We start from the raw sequence: 25,328 nt of genomic DNA, 5'->3' as shown, positions 1-25,328 counted from the left end.
AAAAAGATCCCAAAATCCTTTCTCCAGAGGAGAAAATAATGCACCTGGGAAATTTTTCTTTTCACTTTTAGGCAGAGATGATTCCTTATTTTGATGATGTTGAGAGACATGGTGCAGTGACTTTAATGTCATGTGAGATTGTGTCTGAGTATTTCCTACAGCATGAAAAGCCAGAAATTGCAAATGAAATATATGGATTTATTCATGATGAATACAACAAATTCAGAATCTCTCCACAATTAACAGGTAACTCAAGAAATAGATTATGTATTCATGCAATACATGTGTTTTTAAAAAATAGTAAGAGCAGTTTGAGCTACAGTTGGGAAAGCAAGTGCTGAAGTTGTTGGCTCTAATGGCTAAATGTACAGATCAGCTCTGAGTAATATGTTTCTTCTAAGGATATTTTGTGAATATTTTGTATTTTTTATTTTCTCTGTTACCATGGGAAGGCAGGAGCTGGGAAAGCAAAGGTCATGAGGACTGGATAAATCTTTTGGATAAAAAGATTGTGAAGTGGTGACTTCACAAGTGGTGACTTGTCCTGTAGGTCCTCACCTCTGCCCTGAGGATGAACTTACTGCACCTGAGCATGAACTGCTGGTACAGCTGGTACAACACCACTGGGATAAAACTGTGGTTTCCTTCAAGCTTTGATGAGTTTTTGGGTTTGTGGTTTTGCCTCTTCCCCTTGGTGCTGATTAGCATGTTAATGGGTGGCTGTTGGCATCAAGATCCCTCTAATACGTCACAACTGGAGAGCTTGTTCCACTCGAGGCAAATCATATTCCTTGCAGGTTATCCACAGGCAGTGTTTCATGTTTATCAGCTTGGCAACAGCAGGTAGTGTGAGGAGCCTGAAGAGTCCTCAGTGGTAGCATGTAATAAAGTCAAATAAAGTAATTTTCTAAGTTATGCAGAATATTGCAATATCTTAAATAATAATAAAAAAAGGAGTTGTAAAGCACTGCACAGTCAATCTGTAGCCTTAGACAAGGGAAGTGGAATAATACTTTAACTCACCAGCTAACAGTTAATTATGAGCCAGCCAAAAATAAAACCATCACAAAACATGATGTCCTGTGCAGCTGCTTTTGGGAATAGCATAAGGAAGCATAAGATATCCCAGGACAGAGAAAAATGAAAGTGCAGAATTCTGTTTCAGTGATATAATGGGACTAAATTAAATCTGTAACTTAGTCTTGGGGAATTCAAACACCCACAGAAGGAATTCACTGGCAGAGCACTGGGCTGTGTCTAAGCAGTACTCAGTATGCATTGCTTATCCCACATGGTAACATCCAGGGAAAGGGAAATAGACAGAAGCAACAAGCATGAACGGTAAAAAAAGTTTACCCCAAAAGATGGAGTTAGAAAGAACTCTGAGAACAGAAGGCCTGTGGAAGTCATTGTTCTGTCTGGTCATTTACACCACAGACAAAATGATGGAAATCCTGTGGCTATGTCCTATCAAGAACACTGGCCAATAGATAGCCATGTCCAGCTTCATCATTACCTACAAAAAATTCTTTGGCTCAGACTTATCTGGGCAAAATTGTCAGATGAAATGCCAGTGATAGACCATCTGTTTCCTTGTGCTGTTTGAAAAGCACACAAAGAAGGAGGAAAGGAAGGACCAGGTAAGACAAAGCCATTCTCCACCCAGGGCTTATTGCTCCAGAGGGGATGCAGGTGTGCTGCTGCAGCAGAGAATTCAGTGAGGTTGTGTCCATGTTTCCTTCTGCAGCTGCCAGATCTCAGGCTGCCTGCTCAGCACCCACACTCAGTGACTCACTGCAGTGGCAGGTCACCCAGGAGCATGGCACTGCCAGCTGCTCACATCCAGGCCTTCACACACTGCTGTACTTTTCCTAATGTCTAACACAGCAGCAGAGATGTGAGAGAAAGGATTTGGGGAAAGTTATTTTTCAGCCTTCCAGACTTCAATTTCTTCCTGCCTCAGGAGGAAATGGTGTTTGTGTAGGTTTCAAGTCTCATGGAATAAGATGATTCAGGGAAAAGTATTTGAAGTTTTGGATTCTGGGTCACACCACCCCTAAAATTTACACTTTTCTAATTTGTTCTTCTCTCTCAGGTACACCGTGTTCAGTTCAGTATCTAAAACTCTGGGATCTGGCTGGAAAATATTAAACTAATCCCTGGTAACTTCCAGAATCTAAGATCATCTGGGTATTTATAAGGTATGTCTTGAAACATGTTTGGAATATGAATATTTTAACAGATGTTTGTGTAACACATGGGCTTTCCAGTCTAATGCCTAGGAAGAGTAGGAGCCCCCAGTATTAAAGGCACATAACAGCCTTTTAAAGAGTAAATCTTTAGGAGGCAGGAATGCTACACAAGCTTAAGAAAGGAATAGAGGGAAACACCCAGAAGCTCACATTTCTCTGGAATTCAAGGAGCAGACTTCATATGTCATTAAGCACAAACTAACCCTGGCAATTAGATCTGTGGTTACCCATTATTTTGTGTTAATGAGAAGCATAAGTTTAAAAAAGAATAGCTTTTCTTAAAGCAAAAATACCATCACAATCTTTGTTGCTTATTTTAGCATAAGGAAATTCAGTAGCTTCAATGTGCACTTACATTCTTAGAGTCAATTTAAATGTCATTTTATTTATCTACAGAACACAATTAACACATGTCTAATATACCAAGACTGTTGTTGGATCTTGTACTATTTCAGGTGAATGTAGATTTTTGTGCCACTGGAGCTGCTTTGAGGGGAGGCAGTTGCTCTTCAGCTGCCAAGGCCCCATAGCTGCAGGTTCCACTTTTACTCTGTGGACTCCCTTTCTGCTGCATCCCTGCAGATGATGTCTGTAAAGCTGGATCTCCCAGCAATGATCAATAAGCAGATCACCAGTGCGAGAGATTAGGCAGGGTGGTGGGGCAAGAGAGAGCTGCTCTTCCCTACACAGCAGCACCAATCTCCAGCCAGTCAAAGATCTGTTGTCAAGTGTGACAAGCAGAGAACTGAACCCTCAATAAATTTGTTCAGACATTTTTATTTTCTGTGTACTGGGGCTGAACAAAATACTTAAGGACTTCCAGGCAAGCATTGCATGCCTCAGCCAAAGTAATTTCCTCCACTTTCCATGGCATTTCAGCTGCAAAAAGTAATGAGAAATACTTGGCTACTGTGATTTTCAACTACATCTATTCAGTCTTCCAGAACTGAATGGTTTAGCTGGATGCTGGAACATCAGAGTAAAATTCTCTTCATCCATCAGTGTTCTGAGACCAGAACACTGAGCTTCTCCTTCCATCAGGAGCTCCTGTAACATCCATAAAACATTTTTCACGATTGCATTTAAACTCCTCAGAAAGTACACACTTGTGTCACTTCTGGACAATGCTGTGTGAGTCAAGGGTGCTTTCATCAGGTCAGAGCTGAAAGCAGATTGTGCTTGTTGCTGCTCTCATATGCATTGCTGAAATTGAGTCTTTGAGAGCCCATGGTGTGAATGGCTCCAACCAATACCAGAATTAGGCCTTGAATCTTAACTAGATATTGTGATCCTTCTAAAACAGAGTTATTTGAAGTACTTTTATAAAAAGGAATAGTATTTTTGTCACCAATGTTTGTCTACCATTGTTGAAGACCCAAAGTCTCATAATTTACAAGGACTGTAGAATTACAATAATTTTTCATTATTCCATTGTGTCATATTTTCATTCAAAACTTCCTGTTCATCCAGGGACATCCTAAGTACCTACCTGAAACTCGAAAGCACCTGAGTGATCCGAGTGAGCACACAGAAGGAGAGGTCCATGTGATATCCATGGTACATGGGTGTTTCACTGCAGTTGACTTGGCTGGCATTAGCACTGAGATGCCGTCAGACAGCCTTAGGTGCTCACTTGTGTCCTTCCTGCCTCAAGGACTTCTTCAAAAACTCTTCTGTGTGGGTGATGGGATGGTGGGAAATCAGGGGAGGACAAAGTTCCTCTAAGTAGCTTGAAAAATGGAATGTGAACACTTCTTTCGAAAGGTGCTTTGGTTGTTTTGCTGTGCCCAGACTCCCTCAGTTCAAGCAGGAGTGAGTGGCTGTAGATGTGCTGCAGTGGAAACGTTTAGTAGTCAAGTACTGTCTGTTGCAAATTGCTTTGCTCCTGAACCCAGTTTTGGTTGCTAAGTGACAAAAACCTAATTGTCTCTCATGACTTTGACTAAGCCAAGCATTTGAAAGCAAGAAAGTGAAGTGATAAGGATGATGCAGCTCTCCTGCTGTCCATATAACAAGGCAGGTTTGGTACTAATCTGTTTTCCAGAGCAGACAAAGGTGTTTGTTTGCTGTTCTCCACTAACTTTATTATTCCCAATGGTATTATAGAGAATTACATTAATTGCTATGGTAATCATAACAAGAAGCAATTACTTTCAGCAAACAGCAATTACTTCACCTTCCCAAATTTGTTTGTAGCCACACCTGCCCTTAATCCCAGATTTATAACAAACATTTTTTTTCTAGAAATTAAAAAAGGAAAGATACTGCATGCTCCTTGGTGGGGAGAGTGTGCAAATCTGCATGTTAGGGATCTTACCCATGGCCAAACCCCAAGGACAAAACCAGATATTTAAAATTCTCATTACTTTTATTACTTTTGTAAGCATCTCATGCAAGCAGGGATGGCATCTCATCTCGTCAGGGGTGGCTTAGGACTGCTTTTAGTTGTGATTGGTAAATGGTGTAGACAAGAATAAAAAATACTTGGGAAAAAGAAGTAAAGTAAAAGCTGGGACCAGCTTGGTTTCAATTAAGATAATCCATAATGTTGTTCTTACTTTCCTATCTAAGGACTTTAAAGAAGGCACTGATGTGAATATAGATTTAGAAGGTATTAGAATAAAAAACATTACAGGGCATGTGTTTTCTGTGTTAACATATGATTGGTAGTGGGCAAACTGATGAAATACTGTGGCATGAACAGTACTCAAGTGTTATTGAGTGCCTCACAAAGGCATTTAATTAAATCTAAAGATCAAATTCCATGTGTTCAAAATGTGTATAATAGCTTCCCCCTGTGTTTCTTTTGTTTTTTAAGCAATGTCTCTTACCCAGTAGTACTTCATAAACTGTTTTGGCTTTTTTTAATCCTTTGTGTCTGACCTAGATTGAAAACTTTTGTTGATAAACAGCTCCAATGGTGTTTACTATTTAAAGCAGAATTCCTCAACATCACTAATATCCATTAAACCCTTCAGAATGAGAAGCCCCCAAACTACTAATTACCAAGGTGCTGTGCTGCTCACATTCGTAAACTGAGAAACATTTACTCCTTATTTTTACTTGGAAAGATGGCATTTTCTGCTCTGTGTTCTCCAGTGCAAGGCCAGCCCTGGAAAATACCCAGAGGCACATTAGCAGAGGATTTTGTCTAGCCAGGATGAAGGTGGAGGATCAATAAGAATCGATGCCCTGTTTCCCACCTATCTGCCACATTTAGAAGTGTTCTCCAGAATCCAGAGCAGTACAACCCATAGCTGGGGCCTGGAGTCAGCACAGCAGGCTAAGGAAAATGAAAGGAACCTAAAATTTTCCGTATGCACATGGTGCCCCAGGTTTGGCTTGCCATGGCAAAAGTACATCCCAAATCCATAAGTTGTATTTCATCCTTGTAGCAACTCTTTTTTTCTCTGGAGAAAGGGCTCTACAGTGTTAAATAATGGTGATGTTCAGTGCTCCTTATTTCTAGTGTAGTGATTTATGGTCCTGGGCCTGATAGGCAGGATAAGTAGAATCCCTGGGGGTTTTCTGCATGGGAACATTCGCCAAGCCCTGAGCAGCACAACTCATAACAGTGCATTAAGACCATATTTGCTTTTAATCTCTGCTTCACTCTGTGTGCCAGCAATTTTGAGGAATAATTGACATTACCTTGAATCCAATGGTGTGCCTACACTTGTTTTTGTGAGCAGACGTGATCTCAGTCTGCTTGCTAGGAAAATACCATCTCCAAACAATGGGTTAGCAAAGCCCTGAGTCTGGCCTGGTATCTGCATTTGCTCAGTTTCAGGATTGTGCTGTATGGCTCACAGCCAGCCTGAAACACAGGCTGGGAGAGCTCAGGAGAGAGCAGGAGAAGAGAAAAGAAAGGTGGACTGGTCTTAAGGAAGTTGAAGTGAGGTTTATAAAAATGACTGTAGCCTACTTCTCCATCAGACCATGGGGATTAAGCACCTTGCTGCATCTCTAGATACCTGGATTTAATTAAAATCTTGCTTAGTATGAATTAATGTGATAGGAGTCAGAATTCTGCTTGCTAGGTGCTTTCTTTAAATGAAATATAATCTAATTATGTGTACGAGTTATCAAGGAAACTGTATCATAACTCCCTCAGCACAATTCCAGAATATAATCCCAATGGCTTAGTGTTTGGGATAGTGCAATGCTGCAAGTTTGCACACCATGTGATTTTTAAGCAATGAGTAAAGCATGTGAACTGCCATTGTACACATCTTGTCTTCCAGTGCCCAGTTTTCAAATAGCAGTTCAGTTTTCCAGCTTTATTTATGTGGCTCAGAAGGGCAAAGGACTAAACTAAAACAGTTTTTCCCAGAAAAACCATTTCATTAAAACATGACATTCAGCCACTAAAGAATTCTCCAGTGGCCAAATGAAAACTGAAGAGTGTTGAGGGATATTAATGTCGTGCTAAGCCATATCTGCCTTTGCCTTCCAAATTAGAAACGATCAGAATTAGCTGAGAAAAAAATTGCTCCAGTCAAATCAAAATTTAAAAGATAAAAAATTATTAGAGTGAAGTAAATTCATGGCAAATGTGAAGGGCAGCTGGAAATGTGAATTAATCAGCAATATGGATATGGAGATCATGAAAACAAAATTGTTCAACAAAATTGTAGCAATGTTGTTTTCTTCTTCTTCCCAGACAATTAACAATTTGGATTGTCTATTTTACCACTGATTAAAAAGCTGAAAGACTCATTCTGATGTGCCAGAGGATTACAAGAGAAGGCATCCAAGTGTAGAGCCACTGCCTTAGGCCCACTCACCACAGACAGCTGCTCTCCTGTTGCCTCCCTCAGTACACCAGGCCACTGGCTCTTGGTACCTAAATTCTCCATGTTTGCTTGGAGTTTTGATGAACATTGTAGTCTTCATCACCAGGATGAAATAAAGAACTTGAAGCACAAATAATGGGTAAGCCACTGTATCTGGTATTTCAGTGAGACAGGGACTAGGCTTCTTTATTCCTGATTTACAAAAGCAGCTCTAATTAACAGGATGTTCATGGATCTGCCAGATTATGTACAGACCATGTGCAGTCCTTCTATGGAACTGGCTCAGCACCCTCCAAAGAAAAAGAGCTGTTGCAAGTTATGCTAAATATGGGACCATCTTTATTGTTGGGCGTAAAATTCTTACCCAGAGGCACAAGAAAGCTTGTGATAGTGGATGGCTACATCCACTGGAACAAACATCTTACTCTGATCCTTTCAGATAATCTAAAATCTTACAGGAAGAAGAAAACAGATTGTTTCAGTAGCCAAACAGTATAAATTATAATAAATTATCCTTTGAACAAGCAACGGATCCTCAATGTGTATATGTACATTTTGGGAATATGGGTATTTTAAAAATGCTTCCTAAGTGTATATCAAGACTCCATCAAAGTGCCTTCATGTTTATTTTATGCAATGCAAATTTAATTCTCTTTTGCTACTCATATTCTCAGTTTAAGCAAATCAAAAAACAACTTAGACTTTTAAAAATTATAGCATGAAGAACAATAGACGTCCTTCTTTTGGCACCATGGGAAAGCTGCAACAATTTCTTTAAAGAAAAGCCATAAATGCCATTAATCTAAATTGCCAGGGAGCAGATGCAGAGGCCAGCTGACAAATCATTTGCTGTTATAAAATAAAGCATTCTTTTATGCAAATGAGCATCAGTGGTACTGGGATAGGTAAGGACACATTAGGAAGCTTAGGAGCCAAGTTCACAATTCCAGTTTCTTTAGCACGATTTCTGTGACTTTTATGACTTTTAGCCATTTAATCCTGTCCATGCAGTAACTTCATTACACATTCCTGCTCCCAGTCTCTTCCAGGTCCCCTTGTCTTATCCCCTTCTTTTGGCATTAGGCTTGCACCAGCCATGGCACTTAAGCAGCATGTCCTCCCTCCCTCTCATCACAGCCCATGGCCTTCTAGCACCACTCACCTTCTGTGCTCCTATAAGGTGGAATCATGCACTGTTCATGATTTTTTAAAAAATTAAATATGAGCTAAGCTAGTTTTAAGTTTATATCAGCCATAACTCCCCACCCAATCCATTCCTCCCAACCCAAACTCTGCTGTACAAGCAAAATAGGTAGAACACAGCAAAGATGTGTTAAAGGCAGTGTCTCTCCCAGCATCAGGTGAGGGCTGTAACACAAGGCTTTCCATTCTGGATTCCTTTGAGAGTCCTGCAAGGCAACTGCACTTAACAATTGCTGCTACAATTACTCTCTCATTTTTAAAAGGCTTTTTCTCCTTCATTGCTATTTGGTAGCAATGGTGTTAATTGGTGGAGACCCCTTGCAGTCTGCAGTTCTAGTTAAGGATTGCTATGGATTGTCACAGAGCAGAGCTTTAAGGAGTGGTTAGGAAATGCAAAGTGTGTAAAAAGCAGCATAATGATCTGCTTGAACAAAGAATATTTTGTTTTCTGACAGGCAGATTCTGCTCTGATTTTGATGAGAGCAAAGCTGTCCTGCTTCGCTGAGTGTCTTTTACTAGCTCTTATCCATGGCAAATGGGCATTTTAATTTACAGCTGCATATTACACTTGTTCTTACACACCATTTGCAGTTTCCACTGCTTCTCATTGGAGATTATTCCTCTTGAAAGGAAAAGATCAAGCAAATTAGTGGACAGCATTCACAATGAATCTTCCTCCTTTTCCTTAAGGATATTCCTGAATTGCAAATGCTGAGAACATGAAATGGTTCACTACTTTTTAAATAGCTGTCTGTGTCAGGGTTAATTAGACCCCATCAGATAGCCAGATATTCCTAGAGAAAAAATCTTTGAGGTTATCTCTGCAGAACCTGACTGCTCTGAAGGGCATGGCCACCTCAGCTCTGCAGGCCAGCATGAGAAGTCCTGATCATGTTGGGACTAATCCAAATTCCTGCATCAAAAACCTGTGGAAATGGTGAGTGGCTACTCTAGTAGTTGCAAAGGTGAAGCCAGTTCCATGTGAGTTGTGCTTTGGAAAACACACATGTAGTAATAAACAAAGGAAATAAATGACATCTGGAAAGAATCACTGATGTTTCCAGGTTTTACAATGCAAAACCTACTTGCTGCTTCAGTTGGATTCCTGTTTAAGATGCAGCTGCTGTGGGAGTATGTGCAACATATTTAATTTGAAAATATTCCCAGAACTTCTTTGCTGCAGACGGAACTTGCTCAAATGAGTAAAGAAACATATTTAATTCTTTAAATCTCAGAGGGTTGTTTTGTTTGCCACAGATGTCACCCACAGCAAACATTTTTAATTAATGGCTCTCTAGCACTCATGTTACCTTTCTCACTTGCCTGACTTTGAGGGCAGCTAATTTCTGTGTTTATCTGTTCTACTTGGCATGTACATGATGTGCTAATGAAGAGAGAAAGAGAACAATAATGATGCTCAGCACTTATACAGCATTTATTTCATTTTACTGCATAAATATTAATTGTGAATCTTCACAAAAGCCCCAAGGAATAGATTAATACTATTATCTTTCTATTTAGGGAGATAGAAGCAAAGGTGAAAGACTATGAAAAGGAAACAGAAGTGCACAGATGTACTTTGCAAAGCTTTTTATAGCTTATGAAAGAGGTCTGTAGATGTTGTTTATAAATCTGATTACAGTTTATATTTAGGTGTTAGGGGAATAGTAAATCTTGCCTTCCTCCCTCTTTCCTGGGTACTTGACAAATGAGGAGCAGAAACATCCTTAGAATTTAACCATGTTAAATTCTAAGACAGTTACACCATCAGGAAGGACTTTGCTTCCAAAACCTTTATTTCAACAAGCATTAAAGATAGTAGAGACTTGGAAACAGAATGAATAAAAGCCACTTATGTCAGTTAGGCACTGCTTCCCTGCCAGGCTGCTTTCTCCAGCAGAAATCACCCTGCTCCTCCATGCCCTGCCCTGCTGCAGTGCTCTTTGGGCTGCTTTAGTGGCACTGCAGGTCCCCACACCACAGTTCTTGCATCTGTCTCTTGAGCCTAAAATGGGCAAGAGAAAGGACACCTTGTTTTGGACAGATGATAAGCACTGTCTGTGCTATCATCCAGCTTATGAAAAACTCTCCAGGACTTCTTTAGTAACATTGAATATATTTAGTTCCAAAGAGCAGAAATTAATCACTTCAGCAATTAAGGCACTTGATTCTATGATAGCATTACTATCCTTGAAGAAATACAATACTTGAATGTTTTTCATTGCTTGTATTCCTTGAAAGATGCATTTGCCCTTTCAAAACAGAGACATTATGTTCTCAAAATCCATTTCCAATTGAAAAGCCTCCCACTGCCTACATGCAGGTGTGGCTCTTTTCTGATTGCTCCTAATCAAAGTTCAGGGTTGCTGCATTTCCTGTGCAAGGGAGAGCAGGATAAATGCACGTTAATGAAATGGAGGAAGCAATATTAGTCCCAGAGATGAAAACAGATGGGTTTACTCTGACTTCCATTGAATTTGCAGAAAGGGACCAAACATTTATTTTAGATAGAAGATGTTCAATTAGATGCAATGTTTTTATGTACAGAGTAAAAAATGTGTTTCTATCCTTTGGGATGACTCCTGTGCAAGTTGAGGTGTGAATGTCCCCACGTCAGTTTGTCTCCTCATTGTGGGAAGGGCAGCACTGCAGCATTTCGTGGCTCAGCTTGTGAATAGCACTTGGGGCCAAACCTGCAGCACAGAATGGCCAGGACAGGAGGCAGGACAAACTTGGTGAGTCCTGGCATTGCTCACCAAGGCAGCACCCAGCTTGCAGCTCTCCAGGTGCTTTGTCAGGCCACCCGTGTTGTAGGGGTGAGCCTGGCATGTTTTGTCAAAGCACCGGCTTAAACATTTCAGTGGTTTATCAGAGCCAGAGCTGAAGAGACACTAAAGAACACAAAGCACACACTTTTTAGTTAGTTATACCTGGTTTTAACAAGTTTTTCAGGATTTTCTTCCAAAGTACCACAAGCTAGAAGGTAACTTAGAATTTCCAAAGCTGAAAGTGGTGCTGAAGGCCCTGCCCTCTACTTTGAATGTCAATCCTTGCTTGTACTCCAGGTTCATTGCAGTAACCTCCTGAGTACAGAAGATTTTCCTCCCCAGAGTGTTTTCTCTGAGATACCAGCAAATGTAAAAGTCGTACTTTGACATCATAGTTAGAGATGACTTCTTCAAATCTTCCTTGTGTTCCTTAGTTAACACATTTCTACTTTTCAGAACCGCCATAGGTACTTTATAGTTGGTGTACTGTGAGACACAGTGGTTGTGCTGACACCTTTGTAGAGTTGTGGCTTCCAGCTCATTGTGAACTTGGCAGTGAGTCTCTGCTGGTGGCTTTGCTGCCTGTATTAGGTAATTTTGCTGCCTTTTCTCAGTTCATGTTCCTCACTCCACCTACTGTCTGGTACTCCTGCTGACACAGCCATTTAACGTGCATAATGCAATCTGTGACCAGAGCCACTTGGAAAGCTCCTTGTTTTCAGTAACAAAATGTACCAGAGTCTCATGTAGCTTTTTTCTTCTTTTTTCTTCTTCATGTAGCTGTTGTAGCAAATGTTGCAGTCAATTTCTTTTAGTGGCTTTTGCCACTCTATGATGAGCAGCTGTTTGGGGCAGACTGCAGCTATGCAAAGGTGCACTCACTGGCCTAGTAGAGCCAGGGTAGTGTGTGACTCCTGCTATGTCTGCTGCCTCCTTTGACAGAATTTTTGCTCTGACCAGCTTAATTCTTTCTACTTTTTTGCTTCCTGAAGGAAAGCAGTGAAATTATTTTAAGTGGCATCCCAATAAATTTTCATTTCAGAAATAAATTTCAGTAAATTAGACCACAAGTGATTACAAGACAGACGGGCTGCTAGTGACTCAGGATATTTCTTTTGATTTCTTTTTAATTATTATTTTATTTTAATAATTATTTTATTTTAATCCTGCACAAAGCACTGCACTTAAAATTGTTCATTTGACCCAAACAGCCCCCATTCAATCTCCTGGCAATCAAGGAAACACAAATCCCCTCAATGCAATTTTATTTTCTTAAGTGAGCAAATGCAGAGTGTACTATGTCAGTATGGGCAAATTCAAACCTCACTGCATCTTCTGGTTACTCTGAACCATTCACAGGCAAAAACCTTTCTCTTCTTTGCAGACCTCCACATACTTTGGGAAAAGTGCCTTCCCAGCAGGGCCTGGTAGTTGGCTCTAAGTTTCCAGGAGTCAGTAAAAGCAGGTGGGTTGGGCTGATCTCTTGTATGAACCCACCAGTTTTTGACAGAGGGGCTTAAATGTTAAAAAACTGTAGGATCCTAGCAAGTATGAAGAACATTGTTGTCTCATCCCTTTGCTTTTTAATGGAGATTGCTCCCTGTAATATATATGAATATATTGATTTCTCTTTTAAGTCAATGATAAAACGTGTTTCTGCAGCTTTGCTTTTCATTAGGCTGCATTTGTAACTGGTGCCAATAAATCATGATCTCGAGCTTAATGGGAGCAGTGGTCTCTTACCCCTGGTGTTCCCACTGGGGCTGTTGGTCTCTACATCCACAGGGATCAGCCCCTGGCCAGAGCTGCTCCCTAAAAGCACTGCTGTACTTGGGAGGCCTGTGCCAAGGGGTTTAGGAGCTACAGAGATCCTGGCAATCCTTCCTAGGATTGCTCCAGAATTTTGCTGGAGCTACCAAGCCAGCACTTGGAATTTTAAATTGTGAGCTCCAAGACTTGAGGGATGCAGTGAGTATTAATTCTGTTTTTTAAAGGACTGAAGCCTTTCTGGGGAAGGTGATAAGGCAGCCCTGACCTGATAAGGGCAGCTCAGAGTTTTAATGCAAAAAGGAAATGGCAGACTGTGCAAATGGGATCTGGTGTTTTATTCCATGGAAATCTAAGAGAATTGTTCAGTGAAAGTGGTTTGAGGCCTTCTGCTAAATGAGTTGCTTGAAAGAAAATGAGCTGACTCATTGGGTCACACTAGGAGCCTTTTTACTGGGCTGGCTGGGTGGGTGAGTTCTGTTTTCACATGGTCTTCACTGGGTTTCCTCTGATTCCCTTTGAAATTGAAATTTTTGGCTGAAATAATGACCTGTGGACCAACCTTTGCAAAAGACTATGTATCTTTCTATATTGCATCTCATCAAGCACACCTTCAGAGCCACAATTACCAGATTAGGACTGGAAAATCATGTCAGGCTGCTTATTCAGATCAACAAGTTTGGTTTTTAGCTTTGCTTCTGAGGGAGGTGACAGAGCAGGGCTGTCTGTGCCAGCAATGGAAAGGCTGCCTTGGATCCTCTTTTCTGGGGAATTGGACCACAGCCATTGCAGAGCTTTCATTTTTCTGTAAAAGTATTTTAAATAAAATCAGGATTTAGTGCACATTGTAGCATCTCTACTTGGACAGCAGCTGGGAGCAGCAGGTTTCCACTATTAGCTTTCCTCTAATTCCAGATACTATTCAGCTGTCTGGGACTTCTGATACAATCTTGGTGTGAAAATAGCAGCATATCACATGGTGGGTAAATCTCTTTTCTTATCAGTAAATAAAGCATTTCATTTCTAGCGTATTATTGCAATGACAGCGCTAACAATGAAACCTGAAGAGCAGTTACACTTTGACACAGTTGAAAGATAAATCTGAAATGATCCTTATCCCTAGTACCAGAAGCTACTCTCCTTTTTTCTGCCTCTCTACCTCATTGCAATGAGCTAGCTGCATTTTTCCACCGATCCCCTGCTAGTTATCTTCTCTGGTGCTGAAGAATCAAATCTTCACTCCCAGAGTGCTGGAAGGGCTCTTGTTCTTCACCTGGTTGTAAACAGCACCCTACTGCAATCAACTTGAACTAAATAAGTACTTGAGGGCCTAAGGAGGCCAAAGACTGCTGGGGCTCCTGCTTCTGTGCTGCTGGTTGTTCTTGCTTGCTTCCATATTATTCTTTTACAACATTGTATTTGTGGTGGTTGAGGAAATTATGCGTTCTCTGCTGGAAAGTTTAGTAAACACAGGAAAAAAATTGCATGCAGTGACTGAAGACTCTGGTAGAGGTTAAGCAGACAGGTCTCAGATATAATAAATACAGATAATTCTGGCTTAAGACAGAGAACCAGAGTGTAGAACTGCAAGGCCCCTTTGGGGGCTCAATTTCAATTCAGGTCACACAGGCTCAGCAAACCAACCTGCTAAATCACCTCCCCTCTGTTCCTGAGCTAGGCAGGAACACTGCACATTCCTGTACAACAGCTAAGCCCTGAGTGCAGCTCCTGCACCAATGATTCCCGTGTTCCTTCTCCACAAGTTGCCTTCTCTGTCCTCTGAGCCTTTCTGGTGGGCAAAGCCAGCAGTCCTGCTTACAAAGATGGGATTGATCTACATGTGCACCAGGCATGTCCCTGAATTCTTAGGTTTGGTCATATCTGTAGCTGGTATGGCCACCACAGAAAATATGGGGGAAAAATAATAAAAGCAGTAGAGACTTTCTGCACTTGTGACTTCTCTTTTTCTCCCAATCCCAAATTAGTGGTGTCCTTATTACTTTTGTGTTATAAGTCACCTCAAGTCCTTACCAGGTTCCCAGCTACCTAATAAATAAATTCTGTATTGCATCTCATCAAGCAAACCTTCAGAGGCACAATTACTGGATTAGAACTGGAAAACCATGTCAGGCTGCTTATTCAGACTCTTAATTCTTCATCCACTCACATTTATTGCCTCATTTGCTCAACTTCTCTCTTGGTACAAAAAGTACAATCGTTTCTGTTCATCTAGTGGACCTGTGTTCTTGCTTCCCTCTTCTGCCCCTTTCATCACATTGGTCTCCAGTTTCCACAGAAACTGCAAGCCTGCCTACCCTTGCAATCATGGTTCCTTTGTTGCATTTCATGACTGCAGAAGAACATTAGTTTGCTCCAGGCATTTAAGTAGTGAAAAAGATGTATTTGATTCCTTCCACAGAAACATAATTTAAATGAGAACAGCCTCAGACCACGGAGGGACTACAGAGAGCAGGTTATTGTGCAAAGATCACTGTGTGGAAGCTTTAATGAAATAGTTTCACAGAGCACATAATGGCAAATGAAGGCAGGACCTTGAGATCTCAAGAGGAGATAAGACTATTCTAATTCCTCTAATGCAGAAGCAACAATGTCCTTGAAATAGAAAGGCAGCAAGATTAAGAGATGCTGCTTACAGCTGCCAGCATTAGCTTTGTCAGCAGTGATGGCATGAGGCTGCCTGTGCACGAGGCACTGCTGCTGCCTGTGCCTGAAAGGAAACGGAGCAGCTGAAGGTGATGTGTGCTGCCTGCTGTGCAGGAGGGCAGAGAAACAAGCCCCAAACCTCACCTCCTGTTTGCACTTCTCTGACAAGGCAGTGGCCAGCAGGAATACAGAGATCAGCTGGAGCAGTGCCTGGGAGGGCTCAATCACCGAGCTTGGTTCAGTGCTATCATCTGGAGGTGTTGCCTACCAGAAACCTCTCCAGTTGTGTTCCCACAGCTCCTGCAGGAATGAAAGAAAACCAGAGCAATGTTTTCATCCTGTGCCCAAATGCCAACTATTAGGGGCCAGCATTGGTAGCCAAGGGAACAGTCCTCCCTCAGGAAAATAAGAAAAGCACAGCTGAGCAGCATGTAGAGAGGACAGAGCACAAAAGGCTCGTTCGATCCTGAGAACATTTGGATTTTGTTGTGGGGTTAGAGTTGTTTCTTTCTTTTTTTTTTTAATAGAGATGTCTAGTTCTAGTCTTTCATCCATTCAGAGCACTCAGACTGCCTGCAATCCAAAGTGCTGGGGTACTCTTCAGTCTTTAATGGGTTCTCAAAAATCTTCAAACAGCTATTGCAATCCCATCAAGTAAATGCACAGTTGGGTCTGAGCTCAAAAACTCCTTCAGTCTCCAAAATTCAGATGTGTCTCTGTGTGTGTATGCACTTAGCCACTGGCTCAACCCTGGCTACAGATGGGAAGTGAAGAAGCCAGTGAGGAAAGGCTGTATTTTTGTCCTGGCCCTCACCTCTTCTGCCCCACAGGGGGTTTAAGCCTGGACCTTATTTAATAAATGCCCATCAACACCCACTCTATGCCATAGAGTCATATTCCTGCCTGGAGTTTCACTCCATAGGGATTGCAGGGTTAATTAACAGGGGAGATCTTGGGTTGTGGAAGATTTCTATTTCAGGTTGTCCAGACACCTTGCGGGACTAATTTGATCTGATTTGGGATTCTATTCCAGAAAATACGTGATCTGAATATGCCATGATCTGGATCTGGCTCCTTCATTAAATTAGGATTGAGATAATTTCCTTTAGGAACAGGCATAGCTGGAAAAAAGGATCACCTGTTTATCTCCAGAGCTAAACAAGGTAGTCCAGCATCTCTAAGGAGTCCTCCCAGGCTCCCTGTTGCACACAGTATAACTGTAGCTCTTGATGCACTCTGGAGACATCAGGAAAAAGCAGTTTGATATGCCCCTTTCCTGGCATCAAAAGATGCTTAAATGGCTAAATTAAATTACTTGTCCTTTTGGTTTACTGCCTGAGCAATGAGAAAAAAAATAGAATTCACTTTGAATTAACTAATCACGTGCCCTCATTTTGTATAAGGACAAGTAGGTTCTGGCTAGAAATAGTTCCTCTCCTCTGCAATTTATTCCTGATCATTTCTGTTGTGAAGCTGCCCTGCTTTTCAGATTCTACTATTTTAAAAGATCCTGTTTATCTTCACCAGCTCTGCTATGAGCTGTCCTCTTGGAGTGATTGGGCCAAGCTGAGTTACACTCCAGCAGCCCCCTAAAGCAGTCACATAGGTCCCAGGTGGGGGCAGCTGGTGCTTGATGTGCTGCAGGAAGTGTGCAGAGTCCCTTTGGTTTTAGCTGTATTCATAGGCTGAGCAGGATTGCACACAGCAGGTTCTAACAAGAAACAGCATTTATGTTTGTCACTTATTAGTTCAAGCCTCCAAGCACAGACAGTACTCAATCAATTCCCATCCACACATTCATCTCATCCATTTGCAGTGGCAGGACAAAAGCAGAGAAATAGCCCAAAATCCCCAATTGCACAAGGACCTTCCTGAAAGAAAATTTTCAAGCATTAAGCTTCAGTGTAATTAGTTTTCAAGGGTACATCTGTTTCCAAGCCTCACAATATCTCTGGTTCAGCCAAGTGAACAGGAACTGAATCAAAAAGCTTTGTTCTTTCATACTTTACACATCAAAAGATGTTACCTTCCTTTCTGTTACCCTCTGTTTGTCCCCAGCAACAGTAATGCATTTTGAGAACAGCAAGCAAGGTGTGAGCAGCCTGGACTTGCAGCCCCTCAGCAGTGTGAGCAGCAGGCTCCTGAGCACCAGGTCCTGCCTTCCCTCTGGATGCCATTTTCCCAGGTTGTGTGCATGCTGCAGGAATTGCACCTGGCCAAATGACCTTGCCTTTGGCTCTCTGGAGGGCATAATTTCGACTGGAGCTTCAAAGATATAAAACTTTTCCACAATTTGGCTCAAAGCTCTCATTGACTGTTGCAATGTATCTGCCTGTGGGATGATAGCAGTTATTCTGGGTCAGTACTGAAAAATGCAGGGGGAAAATAGTCACTGAAATCAAGTGGGGGTTACTTATTTATTCAAATCATAGAACAAAACCATTTCTTGGAATTGTTCCCCAAAGATTATAATGGGGAAAATAGTATATATATATATATATATAAAAAAATATTACCTTAAGTTGCAACTTGTAACTGTACAATATCTAAAGCAAAATCATCCTTTATTTGAAAGGGCTGAAAGCTTTAAATTCTTGCCTAAAAGGTACAGGTGCTGCCTAAGAAAATACTCTCTGACCCTAGGCTTTAGTTTGACACACATATCAGGATGGCATTACATTAGGAAAGAAAGGTCATAGAGAATTAGAACCAGTCACTAGAGATCACCTATCTCCTGTCATTTATAGAGCTATATTAACTAGCTGTTGATTTGTGTTGCAGTTTAAACCATCAGTGGATCAGCACTGTCACTACAGTGTGATAGTGTGATCTGGAAATGTCCATACCCTGCTGTGGGAGCAATAAACAGAACAGTCAGCAAACATCACACTTGGGCTGCAGTACACAGAAAACAGAAATTATCAAGCCAGGTACACTGCAGAGATGTTTCGGTTAAGAGTTAAAGGGTGTGGGAAGTTTTCACTGTTTGCTGTAACGAATCCTGTGCTGCTCCTGCAGAAACCTTCACTTGTATTGAATTTGTTTACATATTCTGTGGCTTTTGTAACCATGTCAGTCCCTGGCATCTTCTGATATCAACCCCTGAGTTCTGAGGAACATATAAAACTCACAAAACTCAGCAGAAAAGAATTTAGAGTAAGCTCAGGATTTCAAAAATATCTAAAGTTTTTTACCTCAAATGGTACATAATCTCTCTGAGGGCCACTGTCTGTTCATGAATACCACAGCATGTGAGCTGCCAGTCTGAGGCAGGTTTGGGTCCCTGTGACAGCTGATGTCACTCTATCTCAGCCTCCCTGACAAGTAAGATATTTTGTATTGCCTTTGTATCAGCTGCAGAACAAATAAGTGAAACAATGCTGTGGAGAAAACATTTCACTTAAAGAGGCACAGAAAATAACTTCTCTGAAGGGCTGATTGCAGTGTTGACAATGTCACAGCTTCTTATTTTCTCTTCAGCCGTTATTGATAACACTTGTGCTGACGTGGCTGTCACATGTGTCTGCCATAATAGTCCACAAATATTATCAGAATAGCATTCAAAGGCCAGTTTCCCATCCTAGTGTTTCTTGGCTTGTAAAGAATTGATAAGTCCTTGCCCTGCTAAATATCATTTGGAGAATAATCAGTTTGGGCCCCTACTGACATTGTGTGTCCTGCAATGAGTCAGTAGCTGCTCAGTGGCTTGTCCTCCTGCCCTGAACTAAAGACAAGATCCAGGTTTCCTTCTCAGGAGTTTGCAGAAGATGTTGTTGTAAAGCGACAAGAGTTTTCTGGGCAGGAAGCTCTATAGGAACATGGCGTGCTTCCAGTGGCAGGAGAGCTGGAAGGAAACCAACCCACTTCTTTTCAGTGGTTTTGGTGAAAATGAAATGTGCACAGCAGGCTTTTATTGAGACAGTCAAAAGAGGACTGTCAGAATAAGGACATGTTATGCCTAACATAAACTCAGGTTAACCTCATCTTCAAGATATGAAATTACATCACAGCTAAACAACAACATTTTTCTTTGGTGGCTTTATTGCCCCAGCTCTGTATGGAATGGCTCTCTGTGAGCTGGAAAGGACTCAGTGAAGTGCACTAGAATCCTGTGGGTGACAACTGCTATATAAACATGTGGGGTTTTTTCATCTTCTTTCTTTCTTCTTTTTTATCAGTTGCTAAGAAAAACTCTCCAGGGTACGTTTAAAGCACTGTTTTTCAGTTTTGCATAGACAGAATGAGAACTTACAGAGTACTCCCACCACACTCATGAATTCGAGCACATGAATGCATTGCAATTATGCTGTTCACAAATCTCCATCTGAAATCACCACTCCAAAGTGGCCTAAATTTTATAATTTCATAGCATACAAATGTCTGATTAGTTGATTAGGATAAAAAGATTACAAAATTTTTTTAAAAATTTTACAGAACCATATTATGGTATTACAAACAAGACTGAAAAAAACTAAGTGTGTCTGTAAGAAGTATAAAACACATTCAGATCAAATATAACAATGGTAATTTGCAACTAATATTAAGGGTTGAAGGCAATAACAACAAATAAGAAATATGTGATATAGTCTAAAATTAGTGTAATTACTGGTTATTGTGCTTGCTTCAAGTATGGATACAGTAAAATTAAAGAACTGGGAGGCTACAGATCTGGCAAATGAAATCAGGCATAAAAAAATTCAGCACGGATTTGATCCTTATAGTCTAAAGATTCTTGGGAAAATTTGTTTTTTGTAGATTCTGGGCCATATTGTTGATACAGAATCTTGAAAATGAGAGCATGGTACCAGTGTTTAGTACTGAAATATGTGCGAGGGACTTTGGACAATCCTGAATCTTAGACTGTGGATGTCTGGATCAGGGGTGTCATTATGGGTGCACACAAATGGCATAATGTCAGGATCTGAATTGAACCCCTGGGTGTTACCCCAGCACAGATTACTGCAATAATGATACAACCACATTTATTGCTTATTTCCTGACCTGTTTCTTGCTGTGCCATGACTCCTTTTCCTTCCTCTCTTCTTCCACAAAAAAGCCAACCCAGAACTGTGTTGCTCTGAGGTTTAGTGGAGGAGATGCTGGGAAGCATAAGGGAAGGAGGAATTCTTCCCTCTCCACCTACCAAAGGAGAAGAAAAGCTACTTGAGAGTTCTTCTGTCTCACATGATAAAGTGACAAATTGCCAACAGAGTGAATTTCTTCCTGTACTGAACAAAAAGTTTGTCCTATAACAAGGAACACTACTATTTTTGTTTCTTGGTGTGATGATGACACAAAATCTCCCAGACCATCCCTCTGGGCGGGTGTGTACAGCCACAAGAACTCCCTTCACACACACATTGCAGAGAGGAGTTGTTACCAATGGCTGAACAAAAGGTCAGCAAGCTGCAAAACTGCTTTTATTACAATGTAGCACATAAACAGAACAACCAGAATGATTCTCCTTTTCTACAAAATCATGTGGCTTCTCTACCCAACAGCATCTTTTGTCCACGATTAATCCAAATTATACTTAATGACACAAGATGTGGTGCGAGTATTTAATCTCAGTTCAAAACCAGCCCTCCACTGGTGATCTTTTCACAACTGCAGGAAGCATCCTGCAGAGAATGCTTTCATCATTTACAGCCATGTATTCACATGTCTATTTAATTAATTAGGGTTGGCTCCTTCTGGAGTATATTGCTGCTTTATTAATGGTTGTATGCTTAAATCAATGCAAACAAATGAAAGGGAAAGCAGACAGTGGTTTAGGAGCTGTGAAGCTGAGATAATTTTTTTTCTTAGAAAACCCACTGATCCTGGAGAGATCAATGGGTTCTTCCATATTTCTGCTATAATCACATATCTATCACTCTTTCTTTATGACCTCAGAGGCTTTGAAGAAAGTTTTCCTCCAGGAGAACATAAAATTTAGCCTCATTTAACATCAGTTAAAAAAAAAAAAGAGCAGGAAGATATTGGTCTTTTGGTATTACCTCCATAATATCAGAGCAAGATGGTTATAAACCAAGATTAGCAGGAAAATCTACACCTCTAAAGATTTTGATTATGTCTCCTGAACAGAATCTTGAGGTTGAGAATAGACTGCTATTCATAGAGTGTATACTCTGCTACAAACTGCATTGAGCACATATAATTTGAAATACACTAAAATGAGACTGGCTGACTTTTTTTTGGATGCTTTGTTACTTTGGAGGGGAAAGAGTCATATAGGTGAGGGCATTAGCTATTTAAATGCATCTATCATCAATATTTGTGCAAAAAAAGGTATAGGTGTGCCCAGAGCAGGCAGCAAACTGTTCAGAGACAGCCTGAAAATACAAGAGCCTTGCTCAATTTGGGTTTTACCTTTTCAACTAGTGGTGCAAAATTGGATGACACTTCATAAACGCATCTTACACACTTCACAGCTTTTATGAAAATGGTTTGCTTTATAGTGTTTAAGCTCTGCAGGTCTGTGAGTTCTCGAGTGCTATGAAAAAACCTCCCCACAACACGTGCTTTATGTATGGCTTTAATTATCCCCAGTGAGTGTTACTCTACTGAGGATGTTCTCTGGTGCCTGTTTGCTGTGTTGATTGGAAGTCCCTGGCAGGATCACTGACAATCATTGGTCCTGCTGGAAGAAAACTGCTCTAGTGCTTGGGCTGAGGATCTGAACAAGGCACTCTGTGGCAGTGAGCATTACAGGGCTTAAAATACCACCCAATTCTCAGTGCCTTGACCCACCTGTAATTGCCTATTCCAGAACACACAGATTCCAAACTGTTTTATTACTACTGTTAACAGTCCACAGAAGTAGCATTTACTTACCTTTCCCAAGTGAAACAAATGTCCAGAATAGTACCTAGCAAAAAATCAGACAAAGAGTGTTCCTCTAAGAGCTTCACCTTTTTGAACTGCCAAAAAAATAATAACTGTTAACAGAAAAATTACTCTGATTTTGCCACCGCTATTTGTTTTTTTCCAGGCTGCACCAGAGCCACAGCAGTGTGCAGTTTTCATACACTGCCATCTGTTGTTACAGGGTGCCTGTGTCACTGCTGTGCTGTGCAGCTTGGGGTTCTGTTCCAGCAGCAAACATCCTTCCCAAGAACTCTGTTAAATTGGAAGAACTGCTTTAATTCATGCATGCAGCAAGATTCCAACAACTCTGCTTTCACTTGGGGCCACAGCCAAAGTAATGTTGCTTTTAATCCCACTTCACTTATTTCAATTGTGAAGTTTGTATCTTTATTTAGTCCAGAGCCAGAGGATTCAGGTTCTGAGTAGTAAACTTACAGCAAAACATACATTCCACAAACGTCACATATATTTACACACACCAAAATTACAAAGGATCCTGTCAGTGCACGAATACATTTACAGACACTGCCCTGCTTATTTAAACAGCTGTTTCAGAATCTGTATGTTTAGCTACAGTTTGCATATATATGGGTTATGGAGTTGAGTCCAGGATCTGATGAGTTAGCACCTTGTTCCCTAAATCTGAACTAGAGGAAATAGAACATAATGTTCCAGAAGCTAGCAGGAAGGTAAAATGATTTGTGTGTGATCAAATAAGGGGCAATTGTGTGTTGGGAGAGCAGCCTGAAGCACTCAGGCACATATGACAGGCAGATACACACTCACAAAGCAGTTGGCAACTGGAGGAATTAAGGGAGCTAGGAACTGGCCTAGACCTACAGAATTACAGATGAATATCCATAACTTAGAGCAGCTCATGCAAGGGTGCAGCTATCAAAGCTCTGAAAATGCCTGTGAGAGATGCAACAGTTCAGACTGCCCAAGCTGAGATTACCTGCAGTTGGGATTTTTGTGTGTTAGAACAGATAGAGCACAGACCTGGATATTGAAGTGTTGGACACAAAAGAAACCCTTTGTGCTTGAAACCATGCAGGAAAAACTCCCAAAAGATCACAAGTTTTTCACTTCCTTAAAAAGAAGGAAAGTATCTAAGCAAAACACACTCAAGAACTTGTGTGTTCAAAACCATAGAAATGCGCAGAATGCATAGAAATACAGCAGAGATGGTAATTTGTTATATCCATATAAATACAATTTTATTTGCATATCCAAATACAGGATATTTATTTAAATGAAAACTGTACGCTCACAATTTAAATAACAAGTTCACTTGCCATTTAAAAACCAGTCTTAATAACTGCAACTGCCAGTTTTACTCCCCAAATGTTAGAGAACTTGCAGCTTCTTTCTGTTCTTTATGCAATTGTTTTGCCCTGTTTTTCAGATCCTCTGCCTTGGCATCGTTCTTCTCAACGCCATCTCCCAGTTTGTACATGCGGCTGGCGTTGGCACAAGCCCACACGTGCCCCAGCTCACAGCCCTTCAGCGAGTACTTCAAGGCACTGCTCATGTCCTTGGGGACCCCAGGTGCTCCCTGCAGGTATATCACACTCAGGTTGAAGCAGCTGGGAGCAAAATTGCTATCACAGGCTTTTGTGTAATAGTCTCTAGCAGCAACAGGGTCAGGCTGATCACTGTTGGCTCTCCCGTCCTGGGCCAGCAGCCCAGCACTGTGACATGCATTTGCTGACTTCTTCCCATTTTTCTCACATGACTTGATGAAGGATTTGTAGGCAGCTTTCAAATCTGGGCTGAGTCCACCTGTCAGTCAAGACATTACTGTGAGGACATGTTAAAACAGCTGGGAGCTTTCTGCTTTGCAGGATGCTTCCCACTGGAAATATGGCATCCATCACTTTAAATACTACAGTCAACATTTAGGACTTCAGAGACACTACTGTTGTCTCAGTGACAAACATTCTGCTAATGTCTTTGACTTAGAAAACTGTCCTCCACTCACCAGTAAGCACAACAGCACCGGTATCCAAAAAATAACCCCGACCCACAAAACACTCTTCCCATCACTACATCCATGGATTTAGTATCTTATAAATATTATTATATCTTAAAAATATTATTTTGCCAGTATACACCGATTGTAACTAGTTTTGAACTACAGTAATAATATTGTTCCTTACTGGTACCTTCATTTGGAAGATCTCTGACTAATTTAAGCGCTTTCCATTACCGTGCCAGCAAATACATTTTGAACAGCCTTGGGGACTACTGAGGTATGCATATTACTAGTCTGCGAGTTTCCTTCTTTCTTACTTTCTTTCTTCTGACTAGAAGAAATGTTGTGAACTGAATATGCAGCAACACTGAGCACTGACTGTACATACCTGTTAAACAGTTGTAATTATAAAAAAATAATACATAGCTAACATAAAGCTGATTTTTCAGAAGGAAGCAATTTTAGGTTTTCCATCCTCCTCCAACTTTTATGAGGTGACCATGAAAGGGGCGGGACAGGTAGCAGCTCCTTCAAGGTCAGGAGGACAGGCAGATGTGAGGGTGACCAGGAACCGGAGCAGGTTGCCCGGGGAGGCGGTGGAGTCACCTGCGGCCCGAGCCCCAGAACCCCCCTGCGCACCTTTGCCGAGGGCCTGGTAGGCCCCCAGTTTGTAGCAGCTCTCGCTGTGCCCGTGCACCTCGCAGTTGTCGCGCAGCACCCGCGCCGCCGCCACGAAGTCTTTCCTGACGGCGTCCAGGTAATCGGCGAAGCGCTGGCAGCCTGCAAGGCACGGAACAAGGCTGAGCCTCCCGCCGGCCCCGCGGCGGCGGGCGGGAGCGGCGGTAGGACCTTACCGTCCGGGTCCTTCTCCTTGAAGCACTGGTAGCTGTACTCCACGTGCAGGTTCTCCAGATACGCCCGCACCTCCTCCTCGTCCGCGAAGTTGATGAAGCCGGCCATGGCCGCGCTGGGTCACGGCGCGATCGCGACGGCGCCTCCGGTGAGCGCCGAGCGCTCGATTCGGCACCGCCCC

General features: G+C 41.5%; 1 protein-coding gene and 1 long non-coding RNA gene across 2 annotated transcripts; one reads left to right on the top strand and one right to left on the bottom strand.

The window, feature by feature from the left end:
• Positions 1-124: 124 nt before the first annotated feature.
• On the top strand, positions 125-24,746 carry LOC136560018 (uncharacterized). Its single transcript, XR_010784075.1, has 3 exons — positions 125-246; positions 2,096-2,201; positions 23,726-24,746. It is a non-coding gene; the product is annotated as an uncharacterized lncRNA (long non-coding RNA).
• Positions 23,512-25,328, bottom strand: COA7 (cytochrome c oxidase assembly factor 7). The gene is made up of 3 exons (XM_066555615.1): positions 25,150-25,328; positions 24,935-25,075; positions 23,512-24,102 (listed from the first exon to the last, which is right to left on the bottom strand). Exons 1-3 carry the CDS (start codon positions 25,253-25,255, stop codon positions 23,654-23,656), a joined length of 696 nt encoding a protein of 231 aa, XP_066411712.1. The 5' UTR covers positions 25,256-25,328; the 3' UTR covers positions 23,512-23,653.

Source organism: Molothrus aeneus, chromosome 9 (assembly GCF_037042795.1).
Source record: "Molothrus aeneus isolate 106 chromosome 9, BPBGC_Maene_1.0, whole genome shotgun sequence".
NCBI lineage: Eukaryota > Metazoa > Chordata > Aves > Passeriformes > Icteridae > Molothrus > Molothrus aeneus.
The sequence above is the reverse complement of the archived record's forward strand: the minus strand, read 5'-3'. Positions and strand labels throughout refer to the sequence as shown.